The sequence below is a fragment of the Anarhichas minor genome, unplaced genomic scaffold, assembly GCF_050575085.1.
Source record: "Anarhichas minor isolate MPS153535 unplaced genomic scaffold, ASM5057508v1 ptg000155l, whole genome shotgun sequence".
Taxonomy (NCBI): Eukaryota; Metazoa; Chordata; class Actinopteri; order Perciformes; family Anarhichadidae; genus Anarhichas; species Anarhichas minor.
In genome coordinates, this window is record NW_027466601.1 from 2042501 (window position 1) to 2058704 (window position 16204).

The following is a 16204-nucleotide window of genomic DNA, read 5'->3' on the forward strand; positions in this document are numbered from 1 at the left end:
CCCTCTATCTTTTCCCTCAGTGTTTGAAACATCCCCCTCCCTCAGGTTTACATCGTTCTCCATCTCTATCCGGGCTTCTCCCTCTCGCTTTGACTCCTGTATATCTCTCTGCCATTACAAGAAGGGTTTATAAATAATCCTTATCCGTTCCCTGTCAGCATTCTTTTCAACTCTTCATATTCCTTTATCCACCTCAAGTCTTCCTCCTCTCCTCACCCTTTATCCCTCTCTCTACCTGTGGTACACAGACAATATGTTTCAGAAGTATCCCAAAGCCTTTCTTTGTTTCCAACTCCAATTTATTATGGATTTAGCCTTTTCTTTCTATGTGCACCCCCCTCTTCCTCGCTGTACTGTACTCCCCTGTCTGTGACCCTCCAAAGCGTTGCTCTTTACTGTGCTCCACGTGGCTTCTTATCTTTTGTACAAGGCTTAAATACCACTCTTGGTGACAGAGACCCACCCCTGGTCTCATTACACAGAGGCCAAGACAGAGACAGCTGCACTCTGTCGTGCTCTCTTTCTCTCGTGTGTACACACATTTTTACAAGCGTGCACACACACACACACACACACACACACACACACACACACACACACACACACACACACACACACACACACACACACACACACACACACACACACCCCAAAATCCAGACAAAAAACAATGTGCGCATAAAGAACATTTACTTTACATCCACAAAGCTGCAATATATTTTCATCCATGCGACATGGAAGTGGAAAAAACCACTAAATGCGAGCCCTTCCTGTTCTTGTGGAAGGTATTGATCAAAGCTGCCGAATGGTAATGTTTGACACTCTGCTGTTCCTGTGGAGAGCTGCAGGCTTGCTCAGTCCTCGTCACAGCCTCCAACGCGAGGAAGAGACAGGAAGCGTTGAGAGGAAATGATTCCACTGGAACTCTGCATCTCCATAAATCCCAGCAACACACACACACACACACACTCATGGATACACACAAATGCACAACACCGAAATGCACTTACACTTACACTCAACATATACAGCTCACATCCACACGTCCGCCCACACACTTAAGCACAAAGTGTCAATCTATTCTATTTTCGGTTTCCTGTAAACTTATTATTTCCCAGTCTGCAGAAAACTCTCCTAAACGAGTAACAGTGCAACAAATTCATTCGACGCTAAAACAAGAGCTGGACATGACGTTGATCAACAGCTCCCTTTTGACTCTCTCTTCAATCTTTTAACACTGATTTTAGTCAAACTGTTCTATTTTTAACCGCTTATCTGCGGCATAAACGTTATTATTCCCCAGTCTGCCGAAACCTCTTCTTAATGAGTCACACTGCTACACAACTAGCAAGGTGGCCAAGATATCCTAGCTCCTCCCTCTCCCAAAGGCATCCCCAGGCCAGATGGGATATTTCATTCCTCCAGCCTGTTTGCCCCAGGGCCCGTAACAAACTTTATCCTTGTCATATGCCCCAAAACACAACTTAAAAAAGGTTGTGTTCGGGACTGGCCATTGCTACGCTATGACTTAGCAAAGGGTCAATTGACTTTTCTTCTTCATCACCTAAAGCTCATAATCATAGGTACGGGTTGGAAAACAAAGTCTCACAACAGATGTGGAGCAACCTGCTCGCGTGCACATCGCACCTTATGGCTCGATGAAGCCAGAGATTCCATCCTAACGTCACCAAAAAGACACTCTTCAGATGTCTCCTGAGCTTTCAAATACTAACCATGAAATTCAGAAAGAGGAGTTTTGCACTCATCTGTCTGCATCTTCTGTCTGCATCATTCTATAATCATCCCAGTGACTAGTCTTAACAATGATGGATAACAAAAATACAACAAAGCCACAAGGAATTAAAATAGGACTCACCTGTGATGGAGGAGGAGCCAAGGCAGCAGTCATCACAGAACATGGAAGTAAAATCGACAAAAACAACAATTAGCATTTGATGTATTTGAAAGGTTATGTCTACTTAGGAGACACAACAGAATGTGAACTGTTGATGCGTGACAACAGAGGGAGTGTTAACGTGACACAAAACAAAACCTTTTCCTTCAACATCCTTTTCTGGGAGAAGTTGTTAAGAAACAGGCAGCTAGTGAGGAAAACGGCGTTAATTGGACACACGAGAGAGAACATAGAGTGACACCTCCCCCCTGGGTGCTAAGGAAACAGAGCATGATTACAGTGTTAACACATCACCTGCACAGGAGAGAGAAAGAGAAGGTTGGTTTGGATTTGGTGAGGGTGTCGCTAAGGAGAAAGACTCCGTGATTGGTTAGTAGTAGCACACCCGTCAATAGCAACACTGTTAATTATGAGAACATCCCAGCAGTGCATCATTTGGAATTGAGATACTCACAGATTAGAGTCAAGCCAATCCACAGCCTCAATTGGTCAACACTTGAGTCCATGCGTTAGTCACTCAGAAACAGTCCAAATTGGACAAGCCAAAGAGCCCCAGCCATGTTTATAGACAAATGTGTCCATGCAAGGGTTTGATAATTCATCTAACCCCGAATGAGTACAAGACACCCAAGCAATCGATTTTGCCCAAAATGGCATTTTAATTAGGTTGCAATTATCTGCAAGACTCTAACTGGATGAAAGCACCATGCATGATAATAAACCATTCGTGATTATTCTTTAGTTACTATATGATTAACTTCTATTTTGTCCCGGGCTGACTGCAACCAACCTTCGATGATGGGGGCAACTGGAGGGACCACGGCTGGTTCTTCCATGGAATCAGCAAAGCTGGGAAAGAAGGGCTTAGCTGTAGGGTTAAGACCAGATCCTGGGCTTACTGGTGGAGGGGAGGAGGGGCTGGTGGCTGGGGATACTTGTCGAGGGAAATTCTTTGTCCCTGGGGAGGTGGGACTCTTTACAGAGGACGATGAAGAACGAGACTTCTTGGGTTGTTTCTGGGCCGATTTGGCATCTTTATGCTCTTTAGGTTGGAATTCCTGCGCTGTGGTTTTGGGGGAGCGGAGAGGGGCTGGGCTAGGAGTGTCAAAGGACAGCCCCAAGGTTGAAGGATGACCTGAAGCGCTCACCTCACTGAAGTCAAATAGCTCGCTGTTGCTGCTCATGTTGGAGTCGTTCAGGAGCCATGAAGCATCTGAGGGTGAGAGAGGTGGGGCCGAGGCTAACACCTCGCCTTTCGGGGAAAGGCGTGGGCTTGGCTGGGAGGCGGGGCTGAAAGCAGAGGTGTCTCCCTCAGGCGTGCCACGCACACAAGGCTCTTGGAGGGAACTTTCAACCATGTCACCACCGGGTGAAAAGACCTGGCTGCTGTTGCCTGAGCTTGCATTTTCAGTATCCATCAGGAGGTCGAATGGATCACCAGGGCGAGGAGCCATGGGGAGGGAGCCTAGTGTTGTACTGTTGGTGGCGGAGGGCATGGTGAACGGAGCCGCTGTGGCTTTCAGCTCGCTGTTCAGCACCAGTGGGTTCATGGAAGCAACTGCTGGTGAGAATATGTCCTGAGACAGGGGGGAAGGGACCAGGCCTTCTTCGGGGAATACATCCTTTTTCCAGGGGCTCTGGCTGGCATCCTTGTCCGCAAACGAGGCCTCCGTGTTTGCCTGAACAGAACTCCCTACATCCATCATCACCTCCTCTGTAATTTGAGAGGTGGCTGCGGCCGAAGGGACAAACGGTTCTGCCGTCACTCCCCACTCCTCCGGAAGCTTCTTCCTGCTCTTACCCTTCTTCCCCCGGCCTCCACTCTTCCCAAGTTGCTCCTCCCAGCCACCGTCTCCTCTATCCCGCCTTGGGCCAATCCGGTTGTAGAACTCCTCTGTTGGGGGAGTGTTTTCTCCCTGCGTTTGCACCTCAGGGTGAGCCCTGCTCTCGAGGGGCTCATAAGATCCCTCATCTTTCTGTCGCCTTTTCTTCTTCTTCTTCTGTTTTCGGTCTGAACCTTCTCCCTCCCTTTCGTCGCCCCCAGCATAGGCAGTGCTCTCTCTGATAGGCCAACTTTCGGGTGGGTCGTCGGGGCTAACGGCGAGATGGCCGGCGTGGCGACTGATCACCGTGGAAACGCTGGGGCTGAAAGGGAGGTCTGTGGGCAGGCAGCCGGCCTCGTCTGGCCAGCAGTCTAAAGCACCTTGTTGTGGGTGAAGAGGGGAGAGTTTAACGTTGGGGGAGATGTGTATGGAGATGGCTATGTGTATATGAATGTGTTCCATTACTCTAATTCAAACAGAGACACGTGTATCAGACAAAGAGGCAGAAACAACATAACAAAGAAGATCATCACACTGAAAATGTATCTTTGTTGCAAAAGATTTTTCTTTTGAGAATTTAAAACGATAGTAGTTATTATAGATATTTGATATTTTCTGAGATGGTGGGAAGGCCGATAAGAAGACAAAATGGGTCAGACACATCATGGAAGCATCTGGAGGAATTCAATCCAAGTCCAGAGGTGATGTACGTTGTTCCAGAAAGCTGAGCCTTCACCACTGCACCCTCTGTAGAGATGGACCTGTCACGCTTTACTCACAGAAGCAAACGTGTGTGTTTTGTTGATCAAAACAATAAACCAAATATATGTCCATACCAAGCTGAATTTCAAGTCTTAAAAATCCCTTCTGTGTCAATGCTGAGTGAATGAATGCTTGGGGCAATGAGAATACACATTCAGACACCAACATGCTGGGGAGTATTACATTAAAGGATATAGATGAGTGGTACTGACTCACCGCAGCCTCCAGGTCTAGAGCGGTGCATGCTAACGCTTTAACTATTGGGCAGCAAGAGATTTCTGTTTGAAATCAAAACAGAGAGCGAGTCAGGTGTGTGCGAGTGTGTGTGTATGTGCAGATCTGTTGTACATGTACAATGTACATGGAAACAAACACAAAAACTAAAAGACTGCTTAATGGTCCCATAGTAAAGGAGGTCAATTACAGGAGACTGTAAAATAAAGCTCAGGTAGACGAGAGGGAACTAAAGTAGAGGGGAAATTGCCCACTGAGGGTTGTTCTTCTACTTTGGCCCAGTTTGTTTCTAGTTTACAGTTATACACACACACACACACACACACACACACACACACACACACACACACACACACACACACACACACACACACACACACACACACACACACACACACACACACACACACACACACACACACACACACACACACACACACACACACACACAGAAGAAGACCTAAAGTGGAGCAGCCGTCAGGCCCCATATAGTACAGTTACTCTCTGGAGGATATTTCATATTAACAAACCCCTGACAGAACTCTCCTCTCCGTACTGTATGTGCAGTATGTGTCAGAAAGAAATATCAGCTAAATAGAAGAGAATGACTAAATATTGAGTCGGACAACCTCAATAAGGGATGTCACGATACCTCTTTCAAATACAAACCCAGCGAGGAAATGGTGAAAAACATTCAACAAGTAATATTCTAATCAACACCGTGCTTAAAAGCAGTGTTCTACCTTCCACTATGCCAACACTTGTACTGCATATCAGGTACCTGAACTACTACACTAGAGTGCTGGTACAAGGATGCTCAAGGATCCAGACCCCCATGCCTCCAGGCAACTGTCACACCGTTGTTCTGCTTGCTCCCAACCTCCCACTCCTCCCACAGCAGTACAGTCATGACAGGCTGACGTACCCGCTCCTTACTCTATCATATCACAGTCGGCCTCATCTTCACGTGTACATTCCTCTTGCATGGCAATTGTACAGTGAGGAGTTATCGGACAAAGGTGTTCAATCATTACAAATGAATGGAGGCGAGTAGTTCGACCACTGTTAGTTTCTCTAAACTGTGGGCGCACCAACCGCCAACTACTGCAGGTAATACACTGCCTGTGGAGAAGTACCTTCAATCAACCCCACTTCAAAACATCCAAACGTCTCCTTTAAAACGGTGCAATGATGATATGATTTGTGTCCTAAAATCTTTAACAGTGAATTGTCACAATAGCTGTATCTTAATAAAGATAAATGTAACAATAACTATGGTAATTGAACAGTCCATGACATATCCTTCCCCATGTTGGCTCACTTCTGATGACCAGTTAAAGATCGAGTTGTTCTCAGTTTAATTATTGGGGAGATTAAAAAAAATGGATCTGCTTGAAAACTGCAATATACTGTAACTCCTTTCAGGGCCAGTAAGGGATTCATAATGTTGGTTAATTAAATACATTTGGTAAATCTGCTTTAATGCTGTGATCTACATCAGGGTACCACCCAGACCAATGGTAGTGAGTCCATTCAGGGATTTGTTCCACACTCTCTTGTAATATGCAAACGGGGGGGGGGGGGGGGGGGGGGGTTGGTGGATGCCGCATTGTTGAGTCAGCATGTGTCACCTAGTCGCTGACACACATACCAGAAGAGAGACTGTGCATAGCACATACACACACAGAGGCACGCTGTCTTACAGTGTATTTCAGGGTGGCAGTGAGGGGTTAACAAGCACCAGCAGTCTGCATGTTCTACTGCTTCACCTGTTACAGACGCACCAAAGAGTTTGTGAATGACTCATCGCTGTGAGTCAAGCTGTGGCTCTGCTAGCTGCAGTTTAAACCGAAGCACTGCTCTGTTAGAAGGGTTCCAGCATCCCCCTGCTGTTGTTTGGGTTTCTGGTGGTTTCTTTAGATGTGAAAATTCACTGAATACAGTGAAGTGTTGGCACCAATAAACCGTGGTAAGTGCATCTGGAGAGAGGAGAAAGGTACAATACAAATACAAATCGTTTCACCGCTCGCAAGGGACATTAGCATGGCCCTAGTAGTGGACACTAACCACAGCATGGTGACAACTACAACTCCACGCTCTCTAGGATCAGAGGTCCTCTCTGTAGGAGAAACACACACACACACACACACACACACACACACACACACACACACACACACACACACACACACACACACACACACACACACACACACACACACACACACACACACACACACACACACACACACACACACACACACACACACACACACACAGTACATGACTAGCAGCCATGGTATGATGGCAGACCCTACACATGTCAGCATTAGATGTCCATTGACCTTGAGCTGTATGACTAACACACATCGGAGACAGGGTGTGTGTGTGTGTGTGTGTGTGTGTGTGTGTGCGTGCGAGGAGGAAGCTATAGAAAAGCAAAGACAACCAGCTGCTCTGTGTACGGCACCCCTCTATGGAGCGAAGGAGACGATGCAGCACAGGACACATCAATGGTATACATTACAACACAGGTTTTCTTACCTGATGACAGATCCAGAGGGCTGCGAGGAGTCTGGGGTTCAGGCAGCATGGGGCTGTGGTCTTTGGGGGCTTCTGAACCCACTGCGGGTGTGGCATGATGGGGTTCCGCTATACTCTGAATCCTCTCTGCTGAGAGGGGTGCAGCCCCGACCTCCACGTTGACCAAAGCTGACAATCACAGGCAGACACACAGATGTATAGGGTCAGTGTTGGGGATTCTCTTGCACAGTGAGCAGCTGTAGCAGCTTTTCAAACACTAATAATTCATCTCACCATGAACACAAAATACAGTAGAGTACACTAGGGCTGTTCTCCACCAAATTAATTCTTAGTCGACTAACACTCTAAAGAAAGCCAAAGAGGTCAAGGTATGAGACGAAACAGTCGGCAAAATAAAACGTTGGCATTGTACATGTCTGCAAACCAAGATATGTTGAACATTGAACGTTTCTGAAACAAAAGCATGTTTCATATCAGCATAGGTCTCCTGGGTGAAAGTCCATCCTCCCCCCTGCGGGAGAATAATTAGTTCCCTGGAAACGTAATAGACAATCCAGCTTCGTAATACGGGAACATCATCTTTAGGAGACGGGGCAGCAGCAAGAATGTCAAAAACAACTACACATACGGCTCCTGGGAGTCGTCTGTCTGCTCTGTATATGTGGCCTCAGCATGTACAGCATGTGTGAGAGATACTGAGTGAGATCAGGAATATGTGTGTGTTGTCTCAAAACACGGGAACGAGTGAGATGAGTCAAGACTGTGCGTGAGGCTGCGAGGTGAAATGCTAAATTGGTGGAAATTGGGTTATTTTGTAGGAATTCATGGAAGAGTCAACTGTACGTGTGCTATGATAGGAATGTGTGTGTGAGAGAGAGAGTTAGAGTACAAGCCGGAAGCAGTAATTCCGAGACGACAGGTCTCATTAGGGCAACAGTGAGAGAGAGCTGGGTATGCCGAGGCTGGCATACCCAGCTCATCTGAGCATAGCTCAGCCTCATGGCTCATACTGTGTGTGTGTGTGTGTGTGTGTGTGTGTGTGTGTGTGTGTGTGTGTGTGTGTGTGTGTGTGTGTGTGTGGACCAAGCTAGTGACAGCAGCTACAGTTCTGCGTGCAGCAAACAAGCTTTGCGTCACCACAAGCCATTTATCAGGAGGGGGATTTTACGAGCGCAGACTCCAGACCAGTTGTTGGTCTGGAGAGTGACAGCGTTAATGAGAGAGGTGATGTAAGGAGCAGAGAGATTTGGCTGGTGAAATACTATGATGTTTGTTTTAACGATCCTCCATGTTTGAAGGGGAAACAGTGTATTAAAAAAAATATCAACCCCTTTTCATAACATAGCATTTACCAAATCTAGAGAATAATTAATAAAAAACACAAATATGGAAAACTACAGAGCTGGGATCAGCTAACTGTCTGATGCTGCTGTTTGGAGGTTGCTACAGCGGCTCACTGCAGGTCCGTTACAGACGTTCTTTGACTGCGTTATCACCGGTTAGCTCTCGTATTCTTCTCACTAGGGTTTTGACCGAAAGTACTTTTGTTCTCCACTCAAAATATTTCTTGGGATAATGTAAAAGATTTGGAGTGAACCAACACATAGATTCATAAAATCAAGAGCTATGCTCATTGGACGTAATAATGCGCTCCTCCAGAGTTTGAGATCTCTGGTGTTCAGGGTACGTGCTAATGGTAGACTGCAGACATCAAACTAGGTTAACATATGCACATAGTAGTTTTGCACTACTCAAGCTAAACCCAGACAATGATCAGTGTTTGAGTTAACAAGTAGAACGCATGAAGGATGTAGAGATAATCTCAAACGAGTTAGTGCCTTTACTTTGTTTCAGTGTTGATAAAGAATGGCTTGAAATACTTAGTTTTAAAATGATTCATGTGTGACTATTGCCGTGTAAAAGATTCAAATGACATTTTGAGCTGAGGTTTATGAAGCACCCATTATTAGCACTGCTGTTATCATCATAGCATAGTGTTAGCGTTAGTTCTAGTGCAGCGTGGCAGTGCGTCAGTCTACCTGGAAAAGCTCCCGTCCGGCCAGTATCCATCATGTGGGCAGGGCTGGTCTGAGAGCCCACAGGATCCAAATAACCCGCCATGGAGGCTGCCAAGAGGAAGGAGATCAACAAGGAGGGGAAGGGCAGGAGGGAGGAGGGAAAAGTCGACAAGTGTGTGTGTGTGTGTGTGGGGGGGGGGGGGGGGGGGTTAGGGAGAGAAATGAGAAAGAAGTAAAGATGGATGGAGTAAACAAAGGAGGAAAAATAAGGGAGGAGAAGATGGAGTAGGAGGTGCATGAGCACGTGAATAATTTAGGGCGGGCGAGGTGGAGGTAGACAACAAGGAGGGAGGAAGCAAGGGGAGGAAAGGTGTTGATGTCAGACGTTTTTACATTTTAGCAAAGTACCAGACTCACGCATTATTAACTGTCCATCACTGCATATCATTACTTTAGCACTCAAAAACACTAATCATAACATTTGGCATATATATAGATATAGATATATATATGGACCCTTGAGAATAGACTTGAGTCCACCATCTGTTGGTTACTGTATATTAGTTTAGATAGTAATGTTAAAGTTCTCTGTAATGAAACCCATGAGTTCACAATCACCGGATATTATTAACCAGTTATTCTGACTACTAATACACTTCCTTGTTTATAAATATTAACTTAAAATGGCCTGTTGAGACATCAACCATCATGAGCGACACCTAAAAACCACTGCTGCGCTATCATGGAAGCCATAGCTTTCTTGAAACATTCTTAATTCGTTCCACTGGGCAGCGTCTGTCTGGACTGGTGAACGTGACCTTGGTACCTGATAAGAAGTCTGTAGCCGAGGCCTGCTGCTGGTCGAGTGAGCGTGGTCGCACCTCTCCCTGCGGCTCTGGGCGCAATGCCGACGCCTGTCCCCCCGCGGGCAGCTTACAACCTGCAGTGACAACACGGATCATCAGAACAACCAGTCGCCGCCTTCCTCTCTGATGACGCGTCCGCCGTACAAACTGTGGCTTTAATGACACCGGGCTAATGGAATGGCGCTCAGCTGAACACGAATCCACGTGCGCTCTAAAAAAAAATGACTCACACGTAGGCATTTAGGAAACATAACGCTCATCTCACCTGACAGATTTCCTCCCAAAATCCAGATATCCCAGTCCCACACAACTCAACATTTGATGGTGTTTTCTATGTGCTGCTCAGTGCCTCTGTCTCTGTCTGTCTCCACTGCAGCCTCAGCTGGCTCTGAGCTACTAACACTGTGAACCCCCAGTCTCTCTCTCACACACACACACACACACAGACACACACACACAGACACACAGAGACACACACACACACAGACACACACACACACAGAGACACACACACACACACAGACACACACACACACACACAGACACACACACAGACACACACACACAGACACACAGAGACACACACACACACAGACACACACACACACAGAGACACACACACAGACACACACACGCACACAGACACACAGAGACACACACACACACACAGACACACACACACACAGACACACACACACAGACACACACACAGACACACACACACACAGACACACACACACACACACACACACAATAATGCGATCACAGTTGGGGAGTCTGGGTTGTGGTGTGACGTTTCCCTGTCTGTCTGGTTCAGGTCCCAGGCCCCGCCGGCTAGCGCCTCCCCTCGCACTCCTCGACCTCAGCCCCATCCCTCTCTCTCTCTCTCTCTCTCTCTCTCTCTCTCTCTCTCTCTCTCGCCTCCGAAGTAGTCACCCTTCAACTCTCGGCCTGCCCACCCCCCTCCCTGTCGGTCCTGGCCGGACTGCAGATTTGATGTGGCAGTTTGGGAATAGAAAGGTACAAAATTTGAAGGAAGGGGAGGAGGAGGAAAACAGACCGTGTAGGGAAAAGGCAGAAGAAAGGATTCACACTCTCAATAAGACGAGAGATGGAAAAGGAAAGAAAGGAAAGATGGATAGTAACAGGGATGGAGAGCGGGGAGGCACCGACGACAACCCTCTCCTCTCCCAGCAGCGCTCACAGAGGGTGACAGTGAGGCGAACAGACAGAACGCCACCCAAAGTCACCAACGCTTCCACATATCAGACACACACGGGGGCCGCGGTGGGGTGCGTCTGTCTGTCTGTCTGTCTGGGAACCCAGGAAACACTCCGTCGGCAGGGTCACCGATTGTATCAAAAAACACACCAGCGTCCTTATGCTCTCACATTTGTCTTTGTGCATCTCTCTCTCTGTGTACAACAGGATAACAGGAGACGTGCAAGGTCACGGCGGACTTCGAACGTGGCTACGGTGGTTGAGACGGGCGAGCCCAGACGTACCGAGCGTTTTCTGCGGAAGCAAAAACCTTTGCAGGGAAACGGGCGGATGTCCCATCCCCCGCGCTGTGCCGCTGTCCAAGGTGCTGAAATCAGACTGAGCAGCTTTGAAAGGGCATTTAGGGCACCAGTAGAAAACTGTAATATCTCTCTGGCTGACTCGGGGAGATCACAGTCGTATCTACATCTGAGGCCAGAGGGTGTTTTAGAATTGGGGGAGGGAGGTTACACAAGTTAGCCGTCATCTCTTGGGCAGAATTACCAGACATATTACATATTAGCAGGCCAAGTTGAAAAAAACTAGAGAGACAAAGCAGATGCCTACTATGGTGATGCTGATATGCTTGTACAGTACTTAACAGGAAAAATTCACAAGTTTTTATTATTCATCATTTTTCATCATAATTAAAACATTGTACTCGCCAAGTCAATTTCTGAGGTCTGGGAACACAGTAACATCGCTGCAGTCCAACAGAGCAAGCGAGACAGGCAGGCAGACAGTAGTACAGGCTTTAAAGGGGACATGTCATGCTCCTTTTGGGGTTCATACTTGCATTTTGGATTTCTACAAGAACATGTTTACATGCTTTAATGTTCAATGAACACATTATTTTCCCACACTCTGTCTGAATATACCTGCGTCACCCTCGGTCTAAAACGCTCTGTTTTCAGCACCTGTCTAACCATGCTTAACCATCCCAGCAATGACTTTAAAGGGTGCAATATTATTCTAACTGATGGAAACTACCTCAACAACAGTAAGACCCACGTCATAAACCAGAATGATCCTTTAAGTAATAATGTTGATCTTTTTCTCATACTATATACAGGAGCTTGCCGTCACCATCTCAATCAGACAGGATATAAAAACAAATGTTCAATGAAGCCTTTGTTTTTTGGCTCAGTAAATGCTATTGCACCTCAGGCCTTCTTGTAGCTCAGACACACTTCAGGGGTTCAGTTCAGTCCACCAGGGGACATTTCACGCCGACTTATTCTCCACACACTGCGCTGTGTTTAATGTACCAGTGGAGATCTGCTCAGCTTGAAAGAGCGAGGAAGACTGTGAGGCACCAAATGAGTGTTTTCTGGACCACCTCTTGTCCCGAGTAGAGTCCAAGCCCAACAGGAGGCTCGTCAGGACTACCTCTCATATACCTCTCATCTGATCTACTTCACATTAGGTTGGTGTGTCGCTGGGGACCCTGCGGAGTGCTTTGTCAAATTTGTTGCAATTTAGACACGTTCAATATAAATAAACTTTGAATAAACAAGCACACAGAACTCTGGGGGCGGAGCTTCAGGGCTCTGTGGACATAGAGCATGTCGTCCACAGCTGGGCTCATTGACTTGCAGTTCACTTTTGACTCATCTTGTCTAGTCTAGTGTGACTTCTGCATCTATGACTTAAATATCTTGTCTGGTGTTTAGTGTGAAAACTAAATGTCCACATTATGTAAGAGATGCTGCTGGGGGGGGGGGCCTCAGCATGAGGACGGAGTATGGCGAGACAGACTGGAGCAGCTATCAGTTTGACGGTTGAACTTTATCATCACAGAGGCATCGTAGGACGGGCGGACAGACGCACGCACACACACACACACACACACACACACACACACACACACACACACACACACACACACACACACACACACACACACACACACACACACACACACACACACACACACACACACACACACACACACGACTATTCTGCTGTAGCTACACTAATATGGACAAACAAATACACAAACATGCAGCCAGCATGCAAGCACACAGTAACACATACAAACACACTCGTAATCAGGGATGGAAAGACAGACAGAGAGAGAGAGCGAGAGTCAGACCCCATGCTTGGTGGACTATTGGCTGACCTGACGGAATAAAATGGATAAATATAGCACAGAATGAACACATGAACACACACACACAGTCTGGCCTACTCATGCCTGGACAGCTTGTGGAAGTGGCACTGAGGCGCAGTGAGGGTCGCTGTGAGGACAGGCAGCTGATTCAGGATCAGTAGAGGAGGTGGTGCAGGGGTCAGTGTCACTATGACGTTCCCACTATCTGAAATACGACTCTGGCTGTAGTACACTCCTGTGGCATGTTCACAAGCGAAGATGCAGAAGACTAAATTGATCGGTTTGGGTATAAAATCATCACCATGTTATCAGATTATGTACACAGACCTGTGTGTTAGACCTGAGGGGAGGGCTAATCAAGCTATGTAAGTGTATTGTTTCAGGTTCATTCATTCTACATTTAGCCCTGCAGCAGATGCTTTCACTCTGACCTGGGGCCAGATGTATGAACCATGTGCACATACACAAACCATGCGTGAGGAGGAGATTGAATATAGTTTAAGAGACGGGTAACAAGCTCACAGATTGTGTCATTATGTTTTGCAGGCTATACAGAGTTCTGTAAAATGCCAATCAAAGCCACATTATGAATATTCATTTAACAATTGTATTGACTTTACTTACATTTGAGCTGTGATCTCCCTGTTTAATTGGATCCTGAAGCATTGTGTTAAGGCGGTTTCAACATGAGCTCCATGACGGAGTCATTGATCATCGCTCTGATGTCATAATAACAACGATGAGTGAGGTTTTACCGCGATGACGGTTTGCAGAAACACCTGATTGATTAGAGGTACGGAAGCTACAAAGAGCCACAGCTGTGCGTAACAATGCTCTGGCACAATGGCGGTGCCGTATTTCTCATCGACAGGTCTAATGAGCAACTATCGATATGCAAACGGATGTTTAAGGCGTTTCTATGTCCATTTATGGAGCAGAACGAATATTCTTGGATTGATGGAATTTGCTGGTTTGTTTTTAGCCGGGCGTCTCTATTAAATGTGATTGTTCAGTCAGTTAACCTTCTGAACCGCAAAACCTGTGGGCGGGATTGAAAAGCATGTTTTACAATCGCCAAAACTACACCGTTTATCACAACCAGAGGCCGTAAAATTCGTCATTATCGTCCGATTTCCATCTTTCCGACGGTCCATGAACACATCACGGCAGAGCGCTTCCTTCAGAAAAAGCAACGGAAACAAAGTTTTAAATTGTGATATTTTATCAAAAGCACTTTTTTCTACTTCTTGTCTCATTTAAAATCTTGGCCCACAGAAACTGTTCGCTCAAACCACATCCCGTAAAAAAACAATGAATTCTGCACAATAGCACGTGGAGCCTCAATGTATTTTCTCTAACATTGGTAACATGTGTAGTTCAATAAATAGATTCCATTGTTTTCCACTTTTTAAAAAAGAAATTCAACTGTTTTTTTCCATTTTGAATGACATGGCATTGTAACTGTGTTCTAGTGATCTCAAACTGGACTGCAGTTGTTTGACTTTCAATAGCAAGCTCTGACTCAGCAAAATCCTATCATTGTGTCGTCTGTGTACTCCATTCTGTTCTCTCACATGGCTGACTAGCCTGTGGGCTCGTCTCTGTCCTCCAGATGACCCGACTTTAGTGGGCTCTTCTGGCCCACTCCCCTCTTTCCGAAATGGGACAGATGAACCACGCTGGCTGGGTCAGGGTCTCTACAGGCCCAGGAGCAAAAACTAGAATTACTGCCTCGTGGTCGTGTGCCTCCTCCAACCGTTTGGAGTTTCAGTTCACATCCATGTCTGTGCAAAGTGTCATCACTTTCGGTAGTTGAGTGCCAAACCAAACTAAGCTCCAGTGTGGACCGAACCTCATTGAACATTACTGATAGAAGAAGTCTGTGCAGACCTCCTGCTACTGACAATATATATGGGCTCTATAATTAGGTGGGCGTCGTCTGGGAATAAGGCCAAGGCTCCATCTGGATCTGTAAGAAGCCAGGGCATACCTCCCGTGGTGTATGTATCAGGCTGCTTGTTTATGGATATTACACATGACTACACCGTATAGTGAGCTTCAGGAACAAACTTCCAGCAAAAACTTCCAAATCAACTTTGATCATCAGAACAGCTTACTGTCACGTAAGCTTAACACCAAACCTGGCTGTTGTCCAGCGCATGGCGCCCTATGGTTCGCTTCACCAAAACTGTCTGATCTGGGATGAGGCTGTCCTCCAGCTGACCCCCCCCCCCCCCCCCCCCGCTCCTCTGCCTCCGCTCCTTGAGCTGGGATGGATACTGCGAGCTGGCTCAGGGCTGCTGCGGGACCACGGGCGCACGATGACGGTTCACCGACAGGACAGAGCCGCTCTCTGGTGAGGACAAGTGTCCTGTTGATTCAGCCCTGACAGGACATTCATTATATACTTTGAATCAGCCAGAAGTCCCCTAACTGTCCACCTTTACCTACAACTGTCCTCTAAACATGTTATAATCTACTGTTTTCAAGAGAGTCTAGTTTACTGCATGTCTAGTGACAGTCATACAGCAGTTTAATTAAGAGTGTCGGGGTGTCCCCTTGTTTTCTGGCCTCAGTGATATAAAGAGACTTACTGCAGTGGTTCCGTCCACAGGGATCTGATCTGTTATTATAGACGATCAAAGCTTGGCCTGGTTTTATGTAATCCA

General features: G+C 46.6%; 1 protein-coding gene across 5 annotated transcripts in view; it reads right to left on the minus strand.

The window, feature by feature from the left end:
* The window catches only part of LOC142943723 (uncharacterized), a 96872-nt gene that overhangs the window by 47119 nt on the left and 33549 nt on the right, over positions 1 to 16204 (minus strand). For 3 of the 5 annotated variants that reach the window (XM_076085410.1, XM_076085409.1, XM_076085411.1), the window contains exon 1: positions 2706 to 4215. In XM_076085410.1, the coding sequence (XP_075941525.1) occupies positions 2706 to 4200 (1495 nt within the window). In that variant the 5' untranslated portion in view covers positions 4201 to 4215. Of the gene's footprint in view, positions 1 to 2705; positions 4216 to 7278; positions 7447 to 9317; positions 9405 to 10122; positions 10237 to 16204 lie in introns of those variants that run through there. The other 2 variants (XM_076085413.1, XM_076085412.1) reach the window with 2 other exon arrangements.